At 41.3% G+C, this 18,381-nt stretch overlaps 1 protein-coding gene across 2 annotated transcripts in view; it reads left to right on the top strand.

The window, feature by feature from the left end:
• Positions 1 to 17,287, top strand: part of TRIM8 (tripartite motif containing 8) — an 83,881-nt gene extending 66,594 nt beyond the window's left edge. For both annotated transcript variants that reach the window (XM_069753713.1, XM_069753714.1), the window contains exons 3-7: positions 1,986 to 2,081; positions 6,571 to 6,804; positions 10,972 to 11,003; positions 12,418 to 12,533; positions 15,141 to 17,287. In XM_069753713.1, the coding sequence (XP_069609814.1) occupies positions 1,986 to 2,081; positions 6,571 to 6,804; positions 10,972 to 11,003; positions 12,418 to 12,533; positions 15,141 to 15,748 (1,086 nt within the window). In that variant the 3' untranslated portion in view covers positions 15,749 to 17,287. The remainder of the gene's footprint in view (positions 1 to 1,985; positions 2,082 to 6,570; positions 6,805 to 10,971; positions 11,004 to 12,417; positions 12,534 to 15,140) is intronic.
• The last annotated feature ends 1,094 nt before the right edge of the window (positions 17,288 to 18,381 follow it).

Genomic DNA, 18,381 nt, shown 5'->3' on the forward strand with positions numbered 1-18,381 from the left:
CGGGGAAGAAAGTCCAGAACTTTATTTCGTCGCTGGACTCCCCGTAGACATCGCTGAATCGGCGTGTGTGACACCGATTCAGCGATGTCTTCACTGGTAACCAGGGTAAACATCGGGTAACTAAGCGCAGGGCCGCGCTTAGTAACCCGCTGTTTACCCTGGTTACCAGCGTAAAAAAAACAAACAGTACATACTTACATTCAGCTGTCTGTCCCTTGCCGTCTGGTTCCTGCACTGACTGCTGGCCGTAAAGTGAAAGCAGAGCACAGCCACAGCGGTGAGTCACCGCTGTGTGACTCACCGCTGTGCTGTGCTTTCACTTTCACTTTACGGCCAGCAGTCAGTGCAGGAACCAGACGGCAAGGGACAAACAGCTGAATGTAAGTATGTACTGTTTGTTTTTTTACGCTGGTAACCAGGGTAAACAGCGGGTTACTAAGCGCGGCCCTGCGCTTTGTTACCCGATGTTTACCCTGGTTACCGGGGACCTCGGGATCGTTGGTCGCTGGAGAGCTGTCTGTGTGACAGCTCTCCAGCGACCAAACAGCGACGCTGCAGCGATCCGGATCGTTGTCGGTATCGCTGCAGCGTCGCTAAGTGTGACGGTACCTTAAAGCTTGATTTAAACATTAAGTCATTTTCTGATTAAATGTTCCTTTTAAGAACTTACATGAATGTTTGTTAGGTTTTTTATGGGTCCCCACTTGTGAAATAGGCTTAAGGTACCTTCACACATAACGATATTGTTAACGATATCGTTGCTATTTGTGACGTAGCAACGATATCGTTAATGAAATCGTTCTGTGTGACAGCGACCAACGATCAGGCCCCTGCTGGGAGATCGTTGGTCGCTGAATAAAGTCCAGAACTTTATTTCGTCGCTGGACTCCCTGGAGACATCGCTGGATCGGCGTGTGTGACACCGATCCAGCGATGTCTTCACTGGTAACCAGGGTAAACATCGGGTAACTAAGCGCAGGGCCGCGCTTAGTAACCCGATGTTTACCCTGGTTACCATGCTAAAAGTAAAAAAAAAACAAACACTAGATACTTACCTACCGCTGTCTGTCCTCCGGCGCTGTGCTCTGCTCTCCTCCTGTACTGTCTGTGAGCCGGAAAGCAGAGCGGTGACGTCACCGCTCTGCTTTCCGGCTCACAGACAGTACAGGAGGAGAGCAGAGAAGCAGAGCGCACCGCTGGAGGACAGACGGCTGTAGGTAAGTATGTAGTGTTTGTTTTTTTTTACTTCTAGCATGGTAACCAGGGTAAACATCGGGTTACTAAGCGCGGCCCTGCGCTTAGTTACCCGATGTTTACCCTGGTTACCGGCATCGTTGGTCGCTGGAGAGCGGTCTGTGTGACAGCTCTCCAGCGACCAAACAGCGACGCTGCAGCGATCCGGATCGTTGTCGGTATCGCTGCAGCGTCGCTTAATGTGAAGGGGCCTTTATTTAGTCTTGGGCAGTCATAGATCAGGCACTGTACTGAATGCAGCAGAAGGAACCTCAAAATGGAGAAAAAGTAGGGACTGTGCCTTTCTATAAAGCCTGTGTAGTATAACAATGGGTCCATAATTGCTGTTTTAGCTACTTTCTAAATCTTGCTTCAGAGTAAAGAAAGGGATAATTGTTTAGTTTTTCCATCAGTTGGGTAAGCAGTCATAAGATCCTTTTCTGGTAATAGTGAATGAAGTAACCACCTCGTAATTTCACACCCCTTTTCTCATACATGGAACCTTTCCATCAGCTTGTGGCTTAACGACTCCTCAAGTCTGCCCCCATATTTAACGTGCCACGTTGTGACTCACATGGTTGGGCATCAGTTCTTGTAAGCCACAGCTATAGCAAACATGAGCTAATCTAGTGATACTTTTATAAGGTAAAACTGTTGTATGCTTTTGTATGTTAATTCTCTGCTTTGGACTCAAATATTTGACGAAAGTGTCTTCCCTTATTTTATTAAAGTTTGTAATATTTGATTTGCAGAAAATGCTCATGAAACAGCAAGATCGCCTGGAGGAGCGGGAACAGGATATAGAGGATCAGCTGTACAAACTGGAATCAGACAAGAGATTAGTGGAGGTGAGTACAATTCTGATTGAGCCTTGGTCATAACGCAAACATACTGTGGAGGTGCAAAACTTGACTACAGCCTCCAAAACCTGTCAGGTTTATCATACACTTTAGATGGATCCACCTATATTACCCGATGTTCCCATACCCCGGAGCATTCTTTTTGCCGAGTGCTCCTACTTTATCTGAGAGAGCAGCTGCCAGACATCTTTGGCGGCTGCTTATCTCTTAGAGAACAAAAGAATAGGGAAGTCTGAAATCAGACATCCCAAGATCCTTAAATCCTTCGACAACATCTCTCAGGTAGTCCCATATACTGTACATTAGACTGGAACCCGTTAATATTTGGGAGTTCAGCCAACGTTAAACGAACGTGTATGGGAGCCTTGTTTTCAACAAATATTTTTGATTATTAATAAAATAAATTATTAAAATATTTTCCCTGTTTACAAAATGACATCTTGGTTTTGGCAACATGGCTTCACAGCACTAAGATCTTCCAAATTCCTACTATTCAAATGACGCCTAAAAGCTCACATTATTTTAAGGCTATTTTACCAAGGTCGTTCAGCAGATCGAGATTTCTTAAAAACAGTATGTGGGCCCTATGTAGTCCAATAGCTAATCATGCACAACTCTACCTGCTTTGTAGGTAAAAATGGGCCCCCTACCCTCTTGGGCCCCTGTGTAGCTGCACAGCTTGCAGCGATGTTATGTCCGCCATGCTCTGAGGTCTCCTAGGGCTGTATCCAACCCATTTCAAAGCTCTTTAATGCAAACATAGCATTAGTAATGTCAAACAGATGGTAACTAATTTGTCTCATACACTAATTTTACAGTATACTCAGAGATTTTAGTCTTTCTCTCTCTATTTCTATCACTAAACAGATTCACTCAAAAATGTTAGCTGCGCTGCATTCCCTGCTTTGGCTTTTATACTGGCTTTTAAAGGCTGTTCTATACACATGGATCACCTAAATTTGGCAGGCAGAAATAAGATTAGTATCAAATCGATTTGCTCATCTTTAACAGACGCTAATAAAAATCTATGGAAATTGTGATTTGCTCAGTTGTTTTTATAATCCCATATAATCCTTGTTATTGAATCCAGACTCATTAATCCTGCTTGGGTGTGGTAATCATAAAACTTTTCACTTCCAAGTGAATAGCATGGATTATATTCTGATTTGTTGGAAATTCTTCATGTAGGATCATGAATGCTTCCATGTAACTGCTCATAATCTAATAGTTATCTAATGGGGTCTGTTCATTTGGAGCAGAAAGGGTCGCACCTTGGCCTTCTTGATCCTGCATTTCTTATATTGCTTTTTTCTATGCTGCAGTGGCTTCTCCTTTTTATTATTTTATATATATATATATATATATATATATATATAGTACAAAATTAAACTGTGCTTGATGAATTCAGTATGTCTAGGCATTGCTTTCCTTGACCCCAGACCAGACTTCTCAAACCACACCGATATTCACAAAAAAAATCTTAAAGCCTACATTTCTTATTATAAATTATCCTTTAATTCCCTCTTTTATTTGAGCAGTCTCCTTATTATTTTCATTGTTTAGATCATCATCCTTCATTATCATTTGTAATTTGACAGCAGTTTAGAGCAGCAGACTATTATCTCCCGGAACAGAAATGGGGCATCAGCAAATTTACTATTTAAATGAATGCGAATTGGGGAAAGGCAATTAATTTAAGCTGTCACTGGCTCACTGAGGTGATTGGAATCATTGGCGTTAATACTGGAAAGTATTTGCAGTGTCTGATGAGCAGCTGAACTTATAGTCCAGCAAGATGCAATTTATAGGCTACCCTCAAATTCATCAGTGACAAAAAATGTCCATTCCTAGACTATAGGATGACTTGTTGTAAAGGGACTCTTTCAGGACAGAATGACTGTTCAAACCAAGCTCAGTGTACCCTTGGCGTGGCCACACATTTAAGTGCACCTTCCCATCTGCTTGTTTTCCCTCAATCTCTACTCCTACCACCTTCCTTTGATTGACAGCTCAGGCTTTGTAGAGCCAGAGAAGGGTAGTGACAGATGGATGTTTGGCCACGCCAAGGGTGCTCCGAGCACCTAAACTTTGTTTGAACAGTCATTCTTTGCTGGTAGATTGGTTCAAATGTGGACATGGTTACTTATTATCAGCATATGACATGTTCCCATTCTGTATTTTAAGATTTATAGTGTCTTCCGATGGGGGCTGGAAGGTGCTAAACAGGGCTACTACAGTGGGCTACTCAAATGCATTAAATAAAAAAATCCTGGAAATAATTCTAATTATTAGGTGAATTTTAGATTTTATATCTTTTTGACCTGTTTTCAGTAGGTCTGCACTTTTGTATAGGGTCATATAGAGATGTTTTTTTTCTGTTACATTTTGTATGATCCCTACTGGCTATAATACAGAGGCATCCTCCCCTAGAAGCAATGATTGTCTACGAGGCACTATAAGGAGACAACGGCAATGTGCTGGAGCTGCTGGGAATTGGAGACTCTATGAATGCAACTCCGCCATGTGGGTGCCTTATGGTTTGTTCACACACACACCAATACTGACTTACTTATAGCACCACTCCAGTATTTTTTTATTTTACCGCTGGAGGGTGCCACTAATCTACATTTTCTGCATCTAGTAACATAGTTACCAGTCGCCATCTTCATCTGTTATCGGCACCACTCCGGTTGCTCTTCTGCAGGTTGTGAGCTGCCCGATCACTCTAATGCTTGTTGGGCGATCCAGGAGTCACAGTAGAACTTAGATTAATGGCACCACTCCAGGACTGAAATAAAAAAAAAAACTGCTACATTAGTGCTTTAAATTATTTTTTAGACAGTATAAACTTAGACTGGACAGTCTGAAAATGCGCTAAATTTATCAAAGTGGTTCATGTTGTTGCTAAATTTGGTGCATTTTCAGACCGTAGTCTAAGTTTATCATCTAATAGTTGTCCTTCTTTGGTACTTTAAATTTCAGATTCAATTATGGAGCACGGGATTGCAGTTTAGACTACAACTTTTTCTATACTCACTTTTCAGTAATCCATACTTCCGGTTTGTTTAAAACGCATATTGAATGTGGTACAAGGTATATAAAACAGTTTCTGAGTCAAATTAAGACAAGATTCTGATACAGTGACAATCTACAGGGTGGGCCATTTATATGGATACTCCTGGGTGGGCCATTAATAAAGATACATCCAAAATGGCCGACTTCAAAATGGCCTCCATGGTCACCACCCATCTTGAAAAGTTTTCCCTCTCCCATATACTAGTGTGCCACAAACAAGGAAGTTGATATCACCAACCATTCCCATTTTATTTAGGTGTATCCATATACATGGCCCACCCTGTACATTGAGTGCATGTCAGTGGGGTTTCTGCCACCCTAATTCACATCCTATGGAAAATTTCAGTGGAGATTTTTCTCCACATTGCAGAAAAAAATTGGCTGCTGAAGTCAGTAGCATGCTACTTCTCTCCACAATTTCAGCACAGAAAAGCAAGTATTAGCCGCCCACATTCAATACCAGTGGGGCTAAACCTTGTACAGATCAATCTTGTATTTTTGCTGTGGAAAATACCCATGTTGGATTTTAATGCCAACTTATTAACATACCTTGTTCGGCACAGTGTACAGTATTATACTATAAGTCTGATGAATAAAAAGAGTCTTCTATACTCAAATGTCTCCCCAATAAAATGTCTTTTTTAATCAAATTTTTATTTGCAAAACTTTTCATGCAAAAACAACAAAAAATAAAATCTATAAACCAACAGCTCAACCCACCCTGACTTTCCTCTATGGGACTGCATGAGATAGACAAGTGCTGTGCTCTCTGGCAGTCTAATAGACAATGAATGGGTCGGGGCAAGCTCAGACCTGAAGGATGAACTTCAAAGTCCTCGGTGGGAGTTTTAGTGTTGGGGACCCTCAGCGATCAGCAAGTTCTCACCGCTCCTCTGGTTATGTGATAACGTGCTAAGATGCGAATGATCTTTCAAAGGGAGTGTGTCATTCATAAGTAACATATTGTTTAAGTCAGATATTTGTGTTAAATGCCTTTTTTTTTTTTTTGCAAGTGTTGGTCATGTTTTTTCCCCACTATATTAGAATCTTTATTAAAAAATTAAATTTAGAAACTTTACAATTTTCACACTAGCTACTGGGGCTTTTATAGACTTAAAGTCCACGTGTACATTAGTCACAATAAACATTCTCAGAACTATCTTTTATATTGAGACCTGGGGCGTACCATCCAACCTATCAGTAGTTATATTCTGGCCTCCCAATAAAAATGCGGTGAAGTTGCTGTAATAGCGCACCATGAGCATAATTACACATTTTAGTGATTTTTTCATAGTCATCAAATAATGCGCTGTTGTAGTCAACATCTAACTTTAGCCTAATTGAAAAAAAATGTTCCCATGATGACATCTCTCACTGTTGTATCCGGTCTTCAATTTCTCAGGAGAAGGTAAACCAGCTGAAAGATGAGGTTCGGCAGCAGTACGAGAGACTGCACCAGATTCTGGATGAAGACATGAGGAAAACAATGGATATTTTGGATAAGGCTCAGGCCAAGTTCTGCAATGAGAATGCAGCCCAGGTTCTGCAGCTGAACGAACGTATGCAAGAGGCCAAAAAGCTCCTGAGCTCTGTGCAGGTCATGTTCGACAAAACAGAGGACATTAACTTCATGAAGGTGAGTGGCACGTCAATTATAGATGTCAAGGGGGATCATGTCAGGGTGATGATCTTTACCGATCTTTGCCAGTTAGGGATGCTGCTGCTGGAGTCCAGAAATTTGGATCCGGACCCTTATCAATGCCATATGCTAAAGGCAGTAAGCGCTTCCTTACATATTAGACTAATGTCAGCTGTACCCGCCGAAATTAACGGTATGGCTGACGATCTAATGTGTGTAGGGTTGGGAGAAATGTTGATCGCGTTGTTCTCCTTGAGATATGCCACCGGCCGACGTATTAGACTTCTCATGGAAAACAGAGGAGCGCTGGGCCGAGAATGTCCCCCACTTCCAACCCAATAAACAACAAAAAAATGAGAAATTAAACTTGTTAATTTTTGATCCAAGTCACTCATCAAACTCACAAATACAAGTCCATAGGTCCGTGAAACTCTTGGACAGCACAAGGTGGCATCCTAGTTGCATCCTAGCACTGTTCGTTTTTCATGTTTGCGAAAAGAAACTTGGGAAACCTCCCTAATTGTTTTTTTGCATACAAGAAAAACTGACGCATCTATCAAAAAGGGATGAAAATCTGGTCCACCACACCAATGAAAATTCTTCCTTGTTTTGTACTTATAAGAAAATATCAGACATCTGCATGAGGCCTACCTTATACTTTACAAGCCTGACATAAGTGGGTGGTCTTTTGTATGTAGTGTATGTGAAGGTCTACATCAGTGGTCCCCAACTCCAGGCCTCGAGGGCCGCCAACAGTGCAGGTTTTCAGGATTTCCTTAGTATTGCACAGGGGTTGGAATCATCACCTGTGCAGATGATCACATTACCACGATGCAATACTAAGGAAATCCTGAAAACCTGCACTGTTGGCGGCCCTCGAGGCCTGGAGTTGGGGACCACTGGTCTACATCCTAATCTCTGGACCCTGGCCTTTAGGCACAGTGGGAGTCAATCACTATTTGGAAAGTGCCCCTCTATAACAATAGGGGATATTTATGCATTTATGCTAGAAACCGATGCAACAAAAGATGCGCGGCATATGTACTTCATAATTTGAAACTTTTTCCACCACTCGCCAGCTTTTTTTTTAAAAAGTCACATTTACTATGGTTTACACCAGAAAGTGTGTGACTCTTAATAAATCAGAAGCATCATACGCCAGCAAGTATTAAAGCATGCCTGACTTAATAAATGTCCTTCGGCATGTTTTTAGAAGGGTTTTCTTCTTTCTTTATGCCGTGTTGGATCATTTTTACTGACCCTGGATTCACTAAGAGCTGCATCCATCACCAATCAGCTTTTGCAGCCAAACATATTTTGGTTTACAGAGTGAGACCCAACCACCCCTAATCTGCAAATACCATATATACTCGAGTATAAGCTGAGATTTTCAGCCCACTTTTTTGGGCTGAAAGTCCCCCTCTCGGCTTATACTCGAGTCATACCCAGGGGTCGGCAGGGGAGGGGGAGCGGGGGCTGTCTAATTATACTCACCTACTCCTGGCGCAGTCCCTGCAGGTCCCTGACTTCCCCGGCGCTGACCAGATTCTTCCTGTACTGAGCAGTCACATGGTACCGCTCATTACAGTAATGAATATGCGGCTCCACCTCCCATAGAGGTGGAGCCGTATATTCATTACTGTAATGAGCGCTAACGGTGACCGCTCAGTACAGGATGAAGCTGCGGCGTCGGGGAAGCAGGGATTGCAGGGACCGCACCAGGAGCAGGTGAGTATAACGGGGAGCGCTGCACTATGCGATATTCACCTGCTCCCCGTTCCTGGCACTGCTCTGTCTTCAGCAGTGACGCTCAGGTCAGAGGGCACAGTGACGTGGTTAGTGCGCGCCCTCTGCCTGAACGTCAGTGCCGAAGACGCTGAAGATGGAGTGGCGGCGGAACAAGGAGCAGGTGACTATTGAAAGTGCCGGGGGCCTGAGCGATGGAGAGGTGAATATGTGATTTATTTTTTTTATCGCAGCAACAACAAATGGGGCAAGTGTCTGTATGGAGCATCTATGGGGCCATAACGTTTGTGCAGCACTATATGGGGCCATAACGTTTGTGCAGCATTATATGGGGCAAGTGTTTGTATGGAGCATCTGTGGGGCCATAACGTTTGTGCAGCACTATATGGGGCCATAACGTTTGTGCAGCATTATATAGGGCAAGTGTCTTTATGGGGCATCTTATAGGGCCATAATCAAGATTTGTGCAGCACTATATGGGGCAAATATCATTATGGAGCATCTTATGGGGTCATAATCAGCATTTGTGCAGCATTATATTGGGCAAATGTGTCTATGGAGCATCTTATGGGACCATTATTAACCTTTATGCAGGATTATATGGGGCATATTTTAATATGGAGCATCTTATGGGGCCCATCATAAACTTTATGGGGCTCCTGATTCAATATGGATATTCAAAAACACTTAACCTACTGATGTCTCAATTAATTTTACTTTTATTGGTATCTATTTTTACTTTTGACATTTACCGGTAGCTGCTGCATTTCCACCCTAGGCTTATACTCGAGTCATTAAGTTTTCCCAGTTTTTTGTGGCAATATTAGGGGGGTCGGCTTATACTCGGGTCGGCTTATACTCGAGTATATACGGTATACACTGGGCGTAGCAGCCCATTGTAATCACCCGCAGTACTAGTATTATGGATGTTAGTTTTTTGTAAATAATGTTTAATTATTGTATAGGTTGCAAGTTCTACTCCTTTGTAATTTGTGGACGGTGTTCTTTTTTTAATTTCCGCTTGCTGACATTAAATATAAATAATTTCTTTAGATTTTTAATGATTGATTACCCCATCTGAGATTTACAGACAGGAAACCTATGACCGCTGCCTTTTTCTTGCTCAGGTCCCCATGCTAATAGCTTTTAGTAGGCTGTTACACTGTATCAAACAGCAGCTGTGTGAAAGTAGAACTAGGTCTGCATGTGTTTTCAGCCTGAGAGTTATATAAGCTTCCATTATACAAATATTACGTTATTGACATAACCTCCTAACACCATTAGAGACCCATTTATACCTTTTGGTGTGGCACTCATGGGCCTTTCCCTTTCTGCAGTGCCCTTGGTTTATGTAATTTTTACCCTGGCAGCGGCACCCTGTACAATATTTGTTGTTCGGAAGCCATATTACAGGAACACATTGTACATGCCAGCAGCTCCTTAATGCCCATTAATGACTTAGCAAAGTACTCATTAAAGCAAAACCGTAACTGCTACTTTTTTTTTTCCCCTGAGAATTTAATAACAATAATACCTTTTATTAACAGTAATTTAACAGAGTAACTTAATGTATTATTAACATTTTTATTCATTTTGGCCGTAATTCATTTTTTTTCCATTTTTTTGTAGTTTATGTAGATTTTTTTTTATTTTAATCTGGAAGATTATTTTATTTATAATGAGCGAACTAAAGAATAGTCATTATATGCTATTATCATTTTGTATTAGCTAAAGAGGTGCGAAAAGCAATAAGTAAGCCTTAAAGTAAGCCTTAAAGAGGTCCCAAGCTTACAGTCTATGAGGAAATAAGGGAGACACGAAAAGTGGATGGTAACAATTGCTTTCATTGTACGGTCTGGCCATCAATATAATAAATAAGGTATTCACGTAATGCTGCATGACCCGGTCACCAACCAATATGTGTACGGACAAAGAGGGCTATTAAGTGCATGTAGAGTGTGTGAAAGAAGTGGTGTTTAAAGAAGGCGGACATTTATTTTTAACCCTGGACAGTAATGCCCCTATATGCATATAGCTAATACCTGTAGTGTATAAGCATGCACAATAATCATTATAAATACATTGCATTGCCTCCAAATCGCGGCACAGACTGCACCCGGGTCCATGCCGCCGGCTGCTCTTATCTACGTAAGAGGAGGCATAGCTTTGTCTTCTAGGCTCCCGACAGAACCAGCCTTTGGGCATCATACACACATCCCAAATCCTGTCAACGGTAGATTGAAATTGCTCAAATATTTGCTTCTATTGATGATGTGGATGATCTAGGATTGAAGAAATAATACAATTTTTCATTAGTGTTTTATGACCGATATAGCTGGAGAGACAATAGTCCCGGGAATTAGGCCACACAATACCTCCGCTATAACCTCACTAACCTCATTTTCTTTTTTTCCCTAGAATACAAAGTCTGTGAAAATCCTGATGGACAGGTAAGATTAAAATTTCAGGCAGTGCCGGTTTATGCTGCATATGTTGTTTACCGGTCGTCTCCTAGGTATAGTGGTTTGTTTAGTCTGGGAGATTAAGGACAAAAAGGGAGGGTTGGCGGATCGGAGAGTGACTTTCATTGGCAATGTCTGTGCTCCTGTAATCCTGGCTAAAGACTTGTGCAGCTACAATCATTGTTTAGTGGACTTTATATACATATATGTATTTTATTTGTAAGATTTGAAAGATTCGTATGGTGCCAAAACTGAAAAATATAATAATTGAAAAATATCTTCAGATTTGATCTTTTGCAAGGTCTAGCCACCAAGAATACACAGCAGCTTAAGCCCCCTTTATGTTAAAGTTGGCCACTGATATCAGGCCGCCATCTACGCATGGGAGACTCCTGACTCCTTTCAATGGTCAGTGTTGGGGAAAGATTGGCAGCTATAATTCGAATGCTCCTTTCTTTTATTACTGTTGGCGCCAAAGGATAGAGAAGATATGGATGAGCGTTCATGGGTAAGGAGGAATCGAGAGACTTAAGGCCACCATACATATACAAAACTAATGTGAAATGGCTGAGTTGAACCAGAACGAATAATCGTTGTCTGGATCGGTGAAACAAACCAATTTTGGGGTTCCGATGATAAGAACTGGTTGCATCATCGGCTGAAATAATCAGACACAGCCGATTCAGTCTGAGATGTTTTTTTCTGCAGACAAACAAGCTTGGGTTGGCCTTTTTTGTCCAATGTGTATGGGGGCATTTAGTTTGGATCTCAGTTTTATAAGACATAGGACCCTTTTTCTTTTTCCAAGAATTATGGCTTTATCTTTGTGAACTCTCAGGCTGTTATAAGTGAGCTACAACTAATCTCGCAGGTCATAAAAGCCTTTTAGGTTTCATTCATATGACCAATTGGTTTCTGTTGGGCTGCAGCGGTGATGACACATTTACATCGCTGCAGCTAGTCACTGAGATCAGCGGCACTTCTGAACTAGACGGCGCAATCCACTGAGGTCAGTGATTGGCTGCAGTGATGTCGACATGTTATCACCGCCTCAGCCAAACAACAGCAGAAGCAGAGACACTGTGCTTTGGGAAAACCTACTTCACTCTGCTTATCACTTACTGTGGATTAGTCTAGTCTCAGTTTTGACAGGATGGGACAGTAATGCAAAGAAAATCAATGATGTTGCCCATAGGAGCATTACTATTATTACAGTTCTCCATAACTGAACACCACAGGGCAGCGCATTGTGTCAGCATGGAGCCCTCTGTGCTATGCACTGAGGGTAGGCAGCAGATGAGACATTCCTGTAAATCTAATTTATGTAGCAGTAAATGTGGAAATAGCGTGAACGTACCATAAAGCATTCATATAATGGACACACGGTGTTCTGTAATAACAGGACTCAGACCTGCACTGGAGGAAGCCTTCCACCGCCGAAAATTGGACATCTAAACTCCAAGCTTTTCCTGACGGAGATTGCGAAAAAAGAAAAACAGCTGAGGAAAATGCTGGAGGGTAAATATTGATTCTTTTTGAGGCTTCCTTAATAATTTAAGTTTTTTTTTTCCATCATCCATGAATCTTTTGCTTATTGATTTGCTTGTAAATCAAGCATTTTTGTTCAATGCGCTCACCTTATATTCTATAGTAGCCAAATCAGGAACCAGTTCTTTAAACGCACAACGCTACTTACCTCAATTTTTGCTTTCTGTTTTTTAATCAAATAGTAGTGCAACTCTACCATATCACTATCGTTAAATGTAAATGAGACACCTGAACACCTTTTGACAGAAAAAAATGGACTTTTGCATCTATTAGTGGTTAGTCTTATTCAATAATAATGCTTATACTTCAGATTCTTGATATACAGTTTGCAGCCTGATACTAGTTTCAGATTTTTGTCTTGTGGAGTTGTCTCTCCTTGTATTATAGGCTGTATGTGAGGTCTGTGTGTATCCAGGTTGCCGCTTAAATCCCGCACCTATTTCCTCTTCATGTGCTCTTCTCCTTTTCTATAGCCTGTTTTTTCTGCCCTCCTTGAGACTGTGCATACTTTATCCCTTATCCACTTTAGTTCTGCGTACAACCCCTGCACCCTCCCGGTTGTGATCTTTAGCAAAGAAAAACGGGAAGGGAGAGCAAAGACATGTCAGAACCAGGATCAGGATTTGTAACATTTTTGCAGAGCAGTCAGCTAGATAAAGGATTTCCAGACACTCTACAGCAGTAAAATGGTAGAGCATTTTTTTTTAATAAAGAGTATATAGATAGTTGCTTAACTTTTGCAAATAAACAAGACAAAAAATGCAGTGAGAAAGTGTACATAGCCTTTGCTCTTAGGAATCTGTTGCACACAGCACAGTGAGCTGAAGGGGCACCACAGATGGCTTAGCACTTGAAGAGTGTGACCATTAGAAAATACTGACACTAATTCTATAACAATTATATTTAGGCATTGTATAGTGCTCTGTGTAATAACCTGTTATTTGACCAATAAATGTCGGCATAATATGAGAATGATATTTTTTGTTCATTATTTAGGCAACTGTTGTAAGGCCATGTTCACACAGTGCGTTTTTTACTGCGGAACCGCAGCGGTATTGCCGCTGCGGTTCCGCAGCAGTTTTCCATGCAGGGTACATAACAATGTAACCCTATGGAAAACAGTCACTGCTGTGCACATGGTCCGTAAATTCGTTTAAAAAGCCGCGCAGAATAGCTGCGGCAAAAAAGAAGGAGCATGTCACTTCTTTTTCCTGAACCGCAGCGGTTCTGCACCCATAGACCTCCATTGTGAGGTCAAAATCGCAGTAAAACCCGCAGATCAAAAATATATCTGCGGGTTTTACTGCGATTTGATGTGCAGAACCGCTGCAGCAGGAAGTGCGGGGGAGCGGGCGGAAGTGCGTGGGCGGAGTGTGGCTGCCCCCCCCCGTGCTCCGATCCCGCCCCCCCGTGCTCCGATGCCCCCCCCCGTGCTCCGATGCCCCCCCCCCAGTGCTCCGATGCCCCCCCCGTGCCCTAATCTCCCCCCCTTATACTTACCCGGCGTCCCGGTGTCCGTCCGGCCGTCTTCTCCCTGGGCGCCGCCATCTTGCAAAATGGCGGGCGCATGCGCAGTGCGCCCGCCGAATCTGCCGGCCGGCAGATTCGCTCCAAAGTGCATTTTGATCACTGAGATAGGTTATATCTCAGTGATCAAAATAAAAAAATAGTAAATGACACCCCCCCCCACTTTGTCACCCCCATTGGTAGGGACAATAAAAAAAATTAAGAATTTTTTTTTTTTTTTTTCACTAAGGTTAGAATAGGGGTAGGGGTAGGGGTAGGGTTAGGGTTAGGGTTAGGGGTAGGGTTAGGGGTAGGGTTAGGGTTAGGGGTAGGGTTAGGGGTAGGGTTAGGGTATTTTCAGCCATTTTAGCCCTAAAAAGCTTCCTAGGAAACACACAGTCTCTGCATAGAAAACTGCATAAAAAAAGGATAAAAAAACGCATCAAAAAACGCATCAAAAAAGGACAAAAAAAGGACCAAAAAAAGGACCTGCGTTTTCTGCCAAGAGCTGCAGTTTTTAAAAAAAACTGTCCTGAAAAAAAAAGGATGGAAATCCTGAACGTGTGAACATATCTAAATCCTAGCTCGGGGTATTTTGACACTATACTGATCGTGCTTGGTTTGCATTATTATTTATACACTGATTCAGAAAACAGTATATGGGGGAGAAAAAGGCACAACAAAGGGTCAATATCCAATGTAAGTCCAGGCCCAGCCAGTAGGACAGCCCTTTATGGAATAGTTTATGCTTACTGAAAAGCATATGGCCTTTTAAGGCTTCTCGTAGTGATCGTAGAACTTCAACTTTTGAATGAAAGAGTTGTCCAGAGGGAATAACCCACTTAAGGTCTTCTTTGCTGTGTATCTTTATGGGGTTTTCAGACACTTAATGAAAAATAATGATTTGGAATAAATATGTTTTGCATAAATCTGCAAGTAAATAGCGCTTTTGGAGATTCCCTTTAAATGATGTTATTTTATTACCAATTGTGAGTCTAAGTGTTTTTACATCATGATTACTTTTACATCTTTTCTTCCTACCAAATTTATTTTTCATCTCTCTTGCTCCAGGCCCGTTCAGCACCCCTGTGCCATTCCTACAGAGTATTCCTATGTATTCCTGCAATGTAAGCAGTTCGGCGGGAGAGAAGCGCAAACATTCAGCTGCATTTCCTGAAGGCAGCTTCCTTGATTCAGCCCCTGGAACTGTTAGCGGCCAGTACATAAGCCAGGGATCTTCCACTGGTGAGGGTCAGTCGGCACAACCCATGGTGCCTTGCAGCTCTACCCAGCATATTGTGGGACTTCCTAGCGGCCCCCAGCCGGTCCACTCCAATTCTGTCTTCAATCCCTCCCATTACCCAAACAGTTCATCATCTCAGCAATCCGTCCTCTCCCAGTATGGAGGGCGCAAGATCCTGGTGTGCTCTGTGGACAACTGTTATTGCTCCTCAGTGTCTAACCACAGTGGGCACCAACCATATCCTAGATCTGGCCACTTTCCATGGACAGTCTCTTCCCAAGAATACTCTCATCCTCTTCCACCTACACCTTCAGTAACACAGTCTCTTCCAGGACTCGCTGTCAGAGAATGGATTGATGCTACCCAGCAACATGGCCGTCAAGATTTCTATAGGGTCTATGGGCAGCCCGCCACAAAGCACTACGTCACTAGTTAACTTTTCCAGCAAGCTAGTCTTGTTAAATATGCATACAGTAAAAGAAACCCACAACAGTCGGATCAGAACAACCCTAACCTTGTTTAGTGGTGGACAACCTTTTCACTTCTGAATATGGTTAACATAGGATTGTTTTATACTTTTGCTTTAATTCTGATAATTCTGGACAGTGGTGTATGCCTTTTTTCCCTATCTAGAATAACAACCAATTAGTTATTTCCGTTTTTTGTTTTTTTTTTGGTGTTTTTTATTAGATATATTTCTGTTTTTCAGTGCTTTGAAGCTTCCGCTGACGTTTCAACGTTGCATTATTTGATACAAACCATTGTTAAGGTTTTTCTTTGTGTGCGTGTTTTTCTTTGTTTTGTATCAATTTAGTTGATTTAGAAATAAACATTTTTCGTGATAGGAATTTTAAGTTAAAAGGCCACTTATCATAGAGACACTGTTTTTTATTGTATGTTTTAGAAACGTGTAAATACACAATTATCTGAAAAAGTGCAAAGTACACAAAAAAACAAAAAAAAAGGGAACGATAAAGTTATGTTTGCAGGGAGGGAGTCTGATGACTCCTAGAAAGGTAAGAGATGGACATTCTAATAGAGTGGAGCCGTGAAGGATGCATTCTAATCTAGAACAACCAATGTATTAATGACATTTCTCTCTTCTGCACATTTACTTGAAGTCTAACCTATCAGATAAGACTATTTCTATATTTTTATTATGTTGGAAATGAAAAAAAATAATGCAGGGACGGGGAAATATTAAATGTTGTATATAAATTGAAAAGAAATACAGGGTAATTTTTTTTCTCAAAATCTCGATCCTATGTAATTCAACAAAAACATAAAAAGTGAAAAAATAATCTTTCCTCCATATACAGTCTCGATGGACCAAGGTTATAGTTGTAGATGATATATAAATACATACATGCATATGTTAAGCCCAACTTGGTAAATGGTCTTTTAGCTTAAAAAAAAAAAAGAGTCATTACTTAATTTTTTTTAACATTCCAAATACACATTAAAAAGTGCAATTCAACATTTTTCACTAAAAAAAAAACAGTAAAATAAAATAAAACCTTTTGCGTTACAGATAAAATAATTTCTGGAGTGCCACAAACATAGTGATAAAAAGAACAAAAAAAAATTACAAAATGTATGTATGTACAGTATAAGGTCCAAACACTTTTTTTCCTCTTTTTTTTTCTGCAGCATTAATGAATGAATCATTTAATGCCATATTGTAATATTACAGCAATAAGACTTTGTACTGTATGTTGCTAAGGGACTATAATGGCGAAACGTTTGTTTGTGAAGGCACTTGAAAAATGGCCACCGATTGGACATCAGAGCAACGGATGTAAGAAGTACTGCATGACAACCATCCGATGTGCGGTATTAAGCTCCTGTGTTTTCTTGCCTTTTTCTATGTCAGTGTTGGATCTGGAGGTATATTCATACCATGCTCCTCTTAAAGCAGCAGTCCCGCTTTCTTGGTCAAAACAAAAATTAAATAAAAAAATCTTTTTATAAAGTATATGTTGTCTTTCTGTGATCCTATTGCGGAATTTGCATGCATGGAAAATACTGAACAGTCACAACTTCTTCAAAGTTGCATACGATTACGAATACATGGCTGCTTTTTTCCATAAATGTGCAGCACTTGTCCATGACTGCTTTGTTGGGTTAGTTTTGCTCCATTAAAATGAATGGAGCAGAGCTGCAATTTTAGACATGACCGCTGGACAAGACTGTGATTGGAAATAGGCATCCATGTTCAGTAGAGCTCCATATTCCTATGGAAAGCCCGGGTCATGGGAGAAAATGAAGTTTATTCCCCCCTTCAGCCTCGGGCTTTCAGTCATAGAGGCACACGACTTCAGTCACCGCTCAATACATAGAGAGTGGCTGTAATCACACCCCGTCACTGACTGAAAGCTGACTTAGCACTGATGCACTACAGAGCCGCCTGTCAGTCAGTGCCGGTGTCTGGTTACAGCCACCACTCACTATGTACTGAGCAGTGACTGAAGTCACACCTCCATGACTGAAAGCCCAAAGCTGCCAGGAGAAATAAAGTTAATTTCTTCCTCCCAGCAGCAGGACTTTCAGTGCAGCGCCCGCACACATTCAGATCGCTATTAACCTGCAGATTAACCCCATATCTGCATGTTAAGTGTTTTTTTGACATGATCAGTTCCATTTAGCATTGCATTCCAATGAGGCAGGGCAAATTCAGAGCAGTGCATACAAGCGCTATTGGAAAAAGCTTTTAAGCACTTGTTTGGCCACCACTACTAGTAAGCAGAAGGGGCTGATCCACATAGGCAACAAGTAGTAAACAAAAAAAATAAAATTTACAATATCTGGAAACTGAACACAATTTTAATAAAGAGAATATTACAAATGTGCATATATTGGCAATCAAAATCCAACAATATTCAACGCTGAAGCGAATAACCCTTTAAAATGTGATATACATGTTTTCTAAGATTTCCAGTCTGATATTAAAAGATAAAAGCTAGCTGACTATACATGGCCACTTATTCCATTATTCACAATGGTGTATAAGAAATCTGCCTGCACTCAATACTTCAACTAGCACAATCGGTTGCCAGTCCTTTTCTTTGC

This window comes from Ranitomeya imitator, chromosome 2 (genome assembly GCF_032444005.1).
Source record: "Ranitomeya imitator isolate aRanImi1 chromosome 2, aRanImi1.pri, whole genome shotgun sequence".
NCBI classification, from domain to species: domain Eukaryota; kingdom Metazoa; phylum Chordata; class Amphibia; order Anura; family Dendrobatidae; genus Ranitomeya; species Ranitomeya imitator.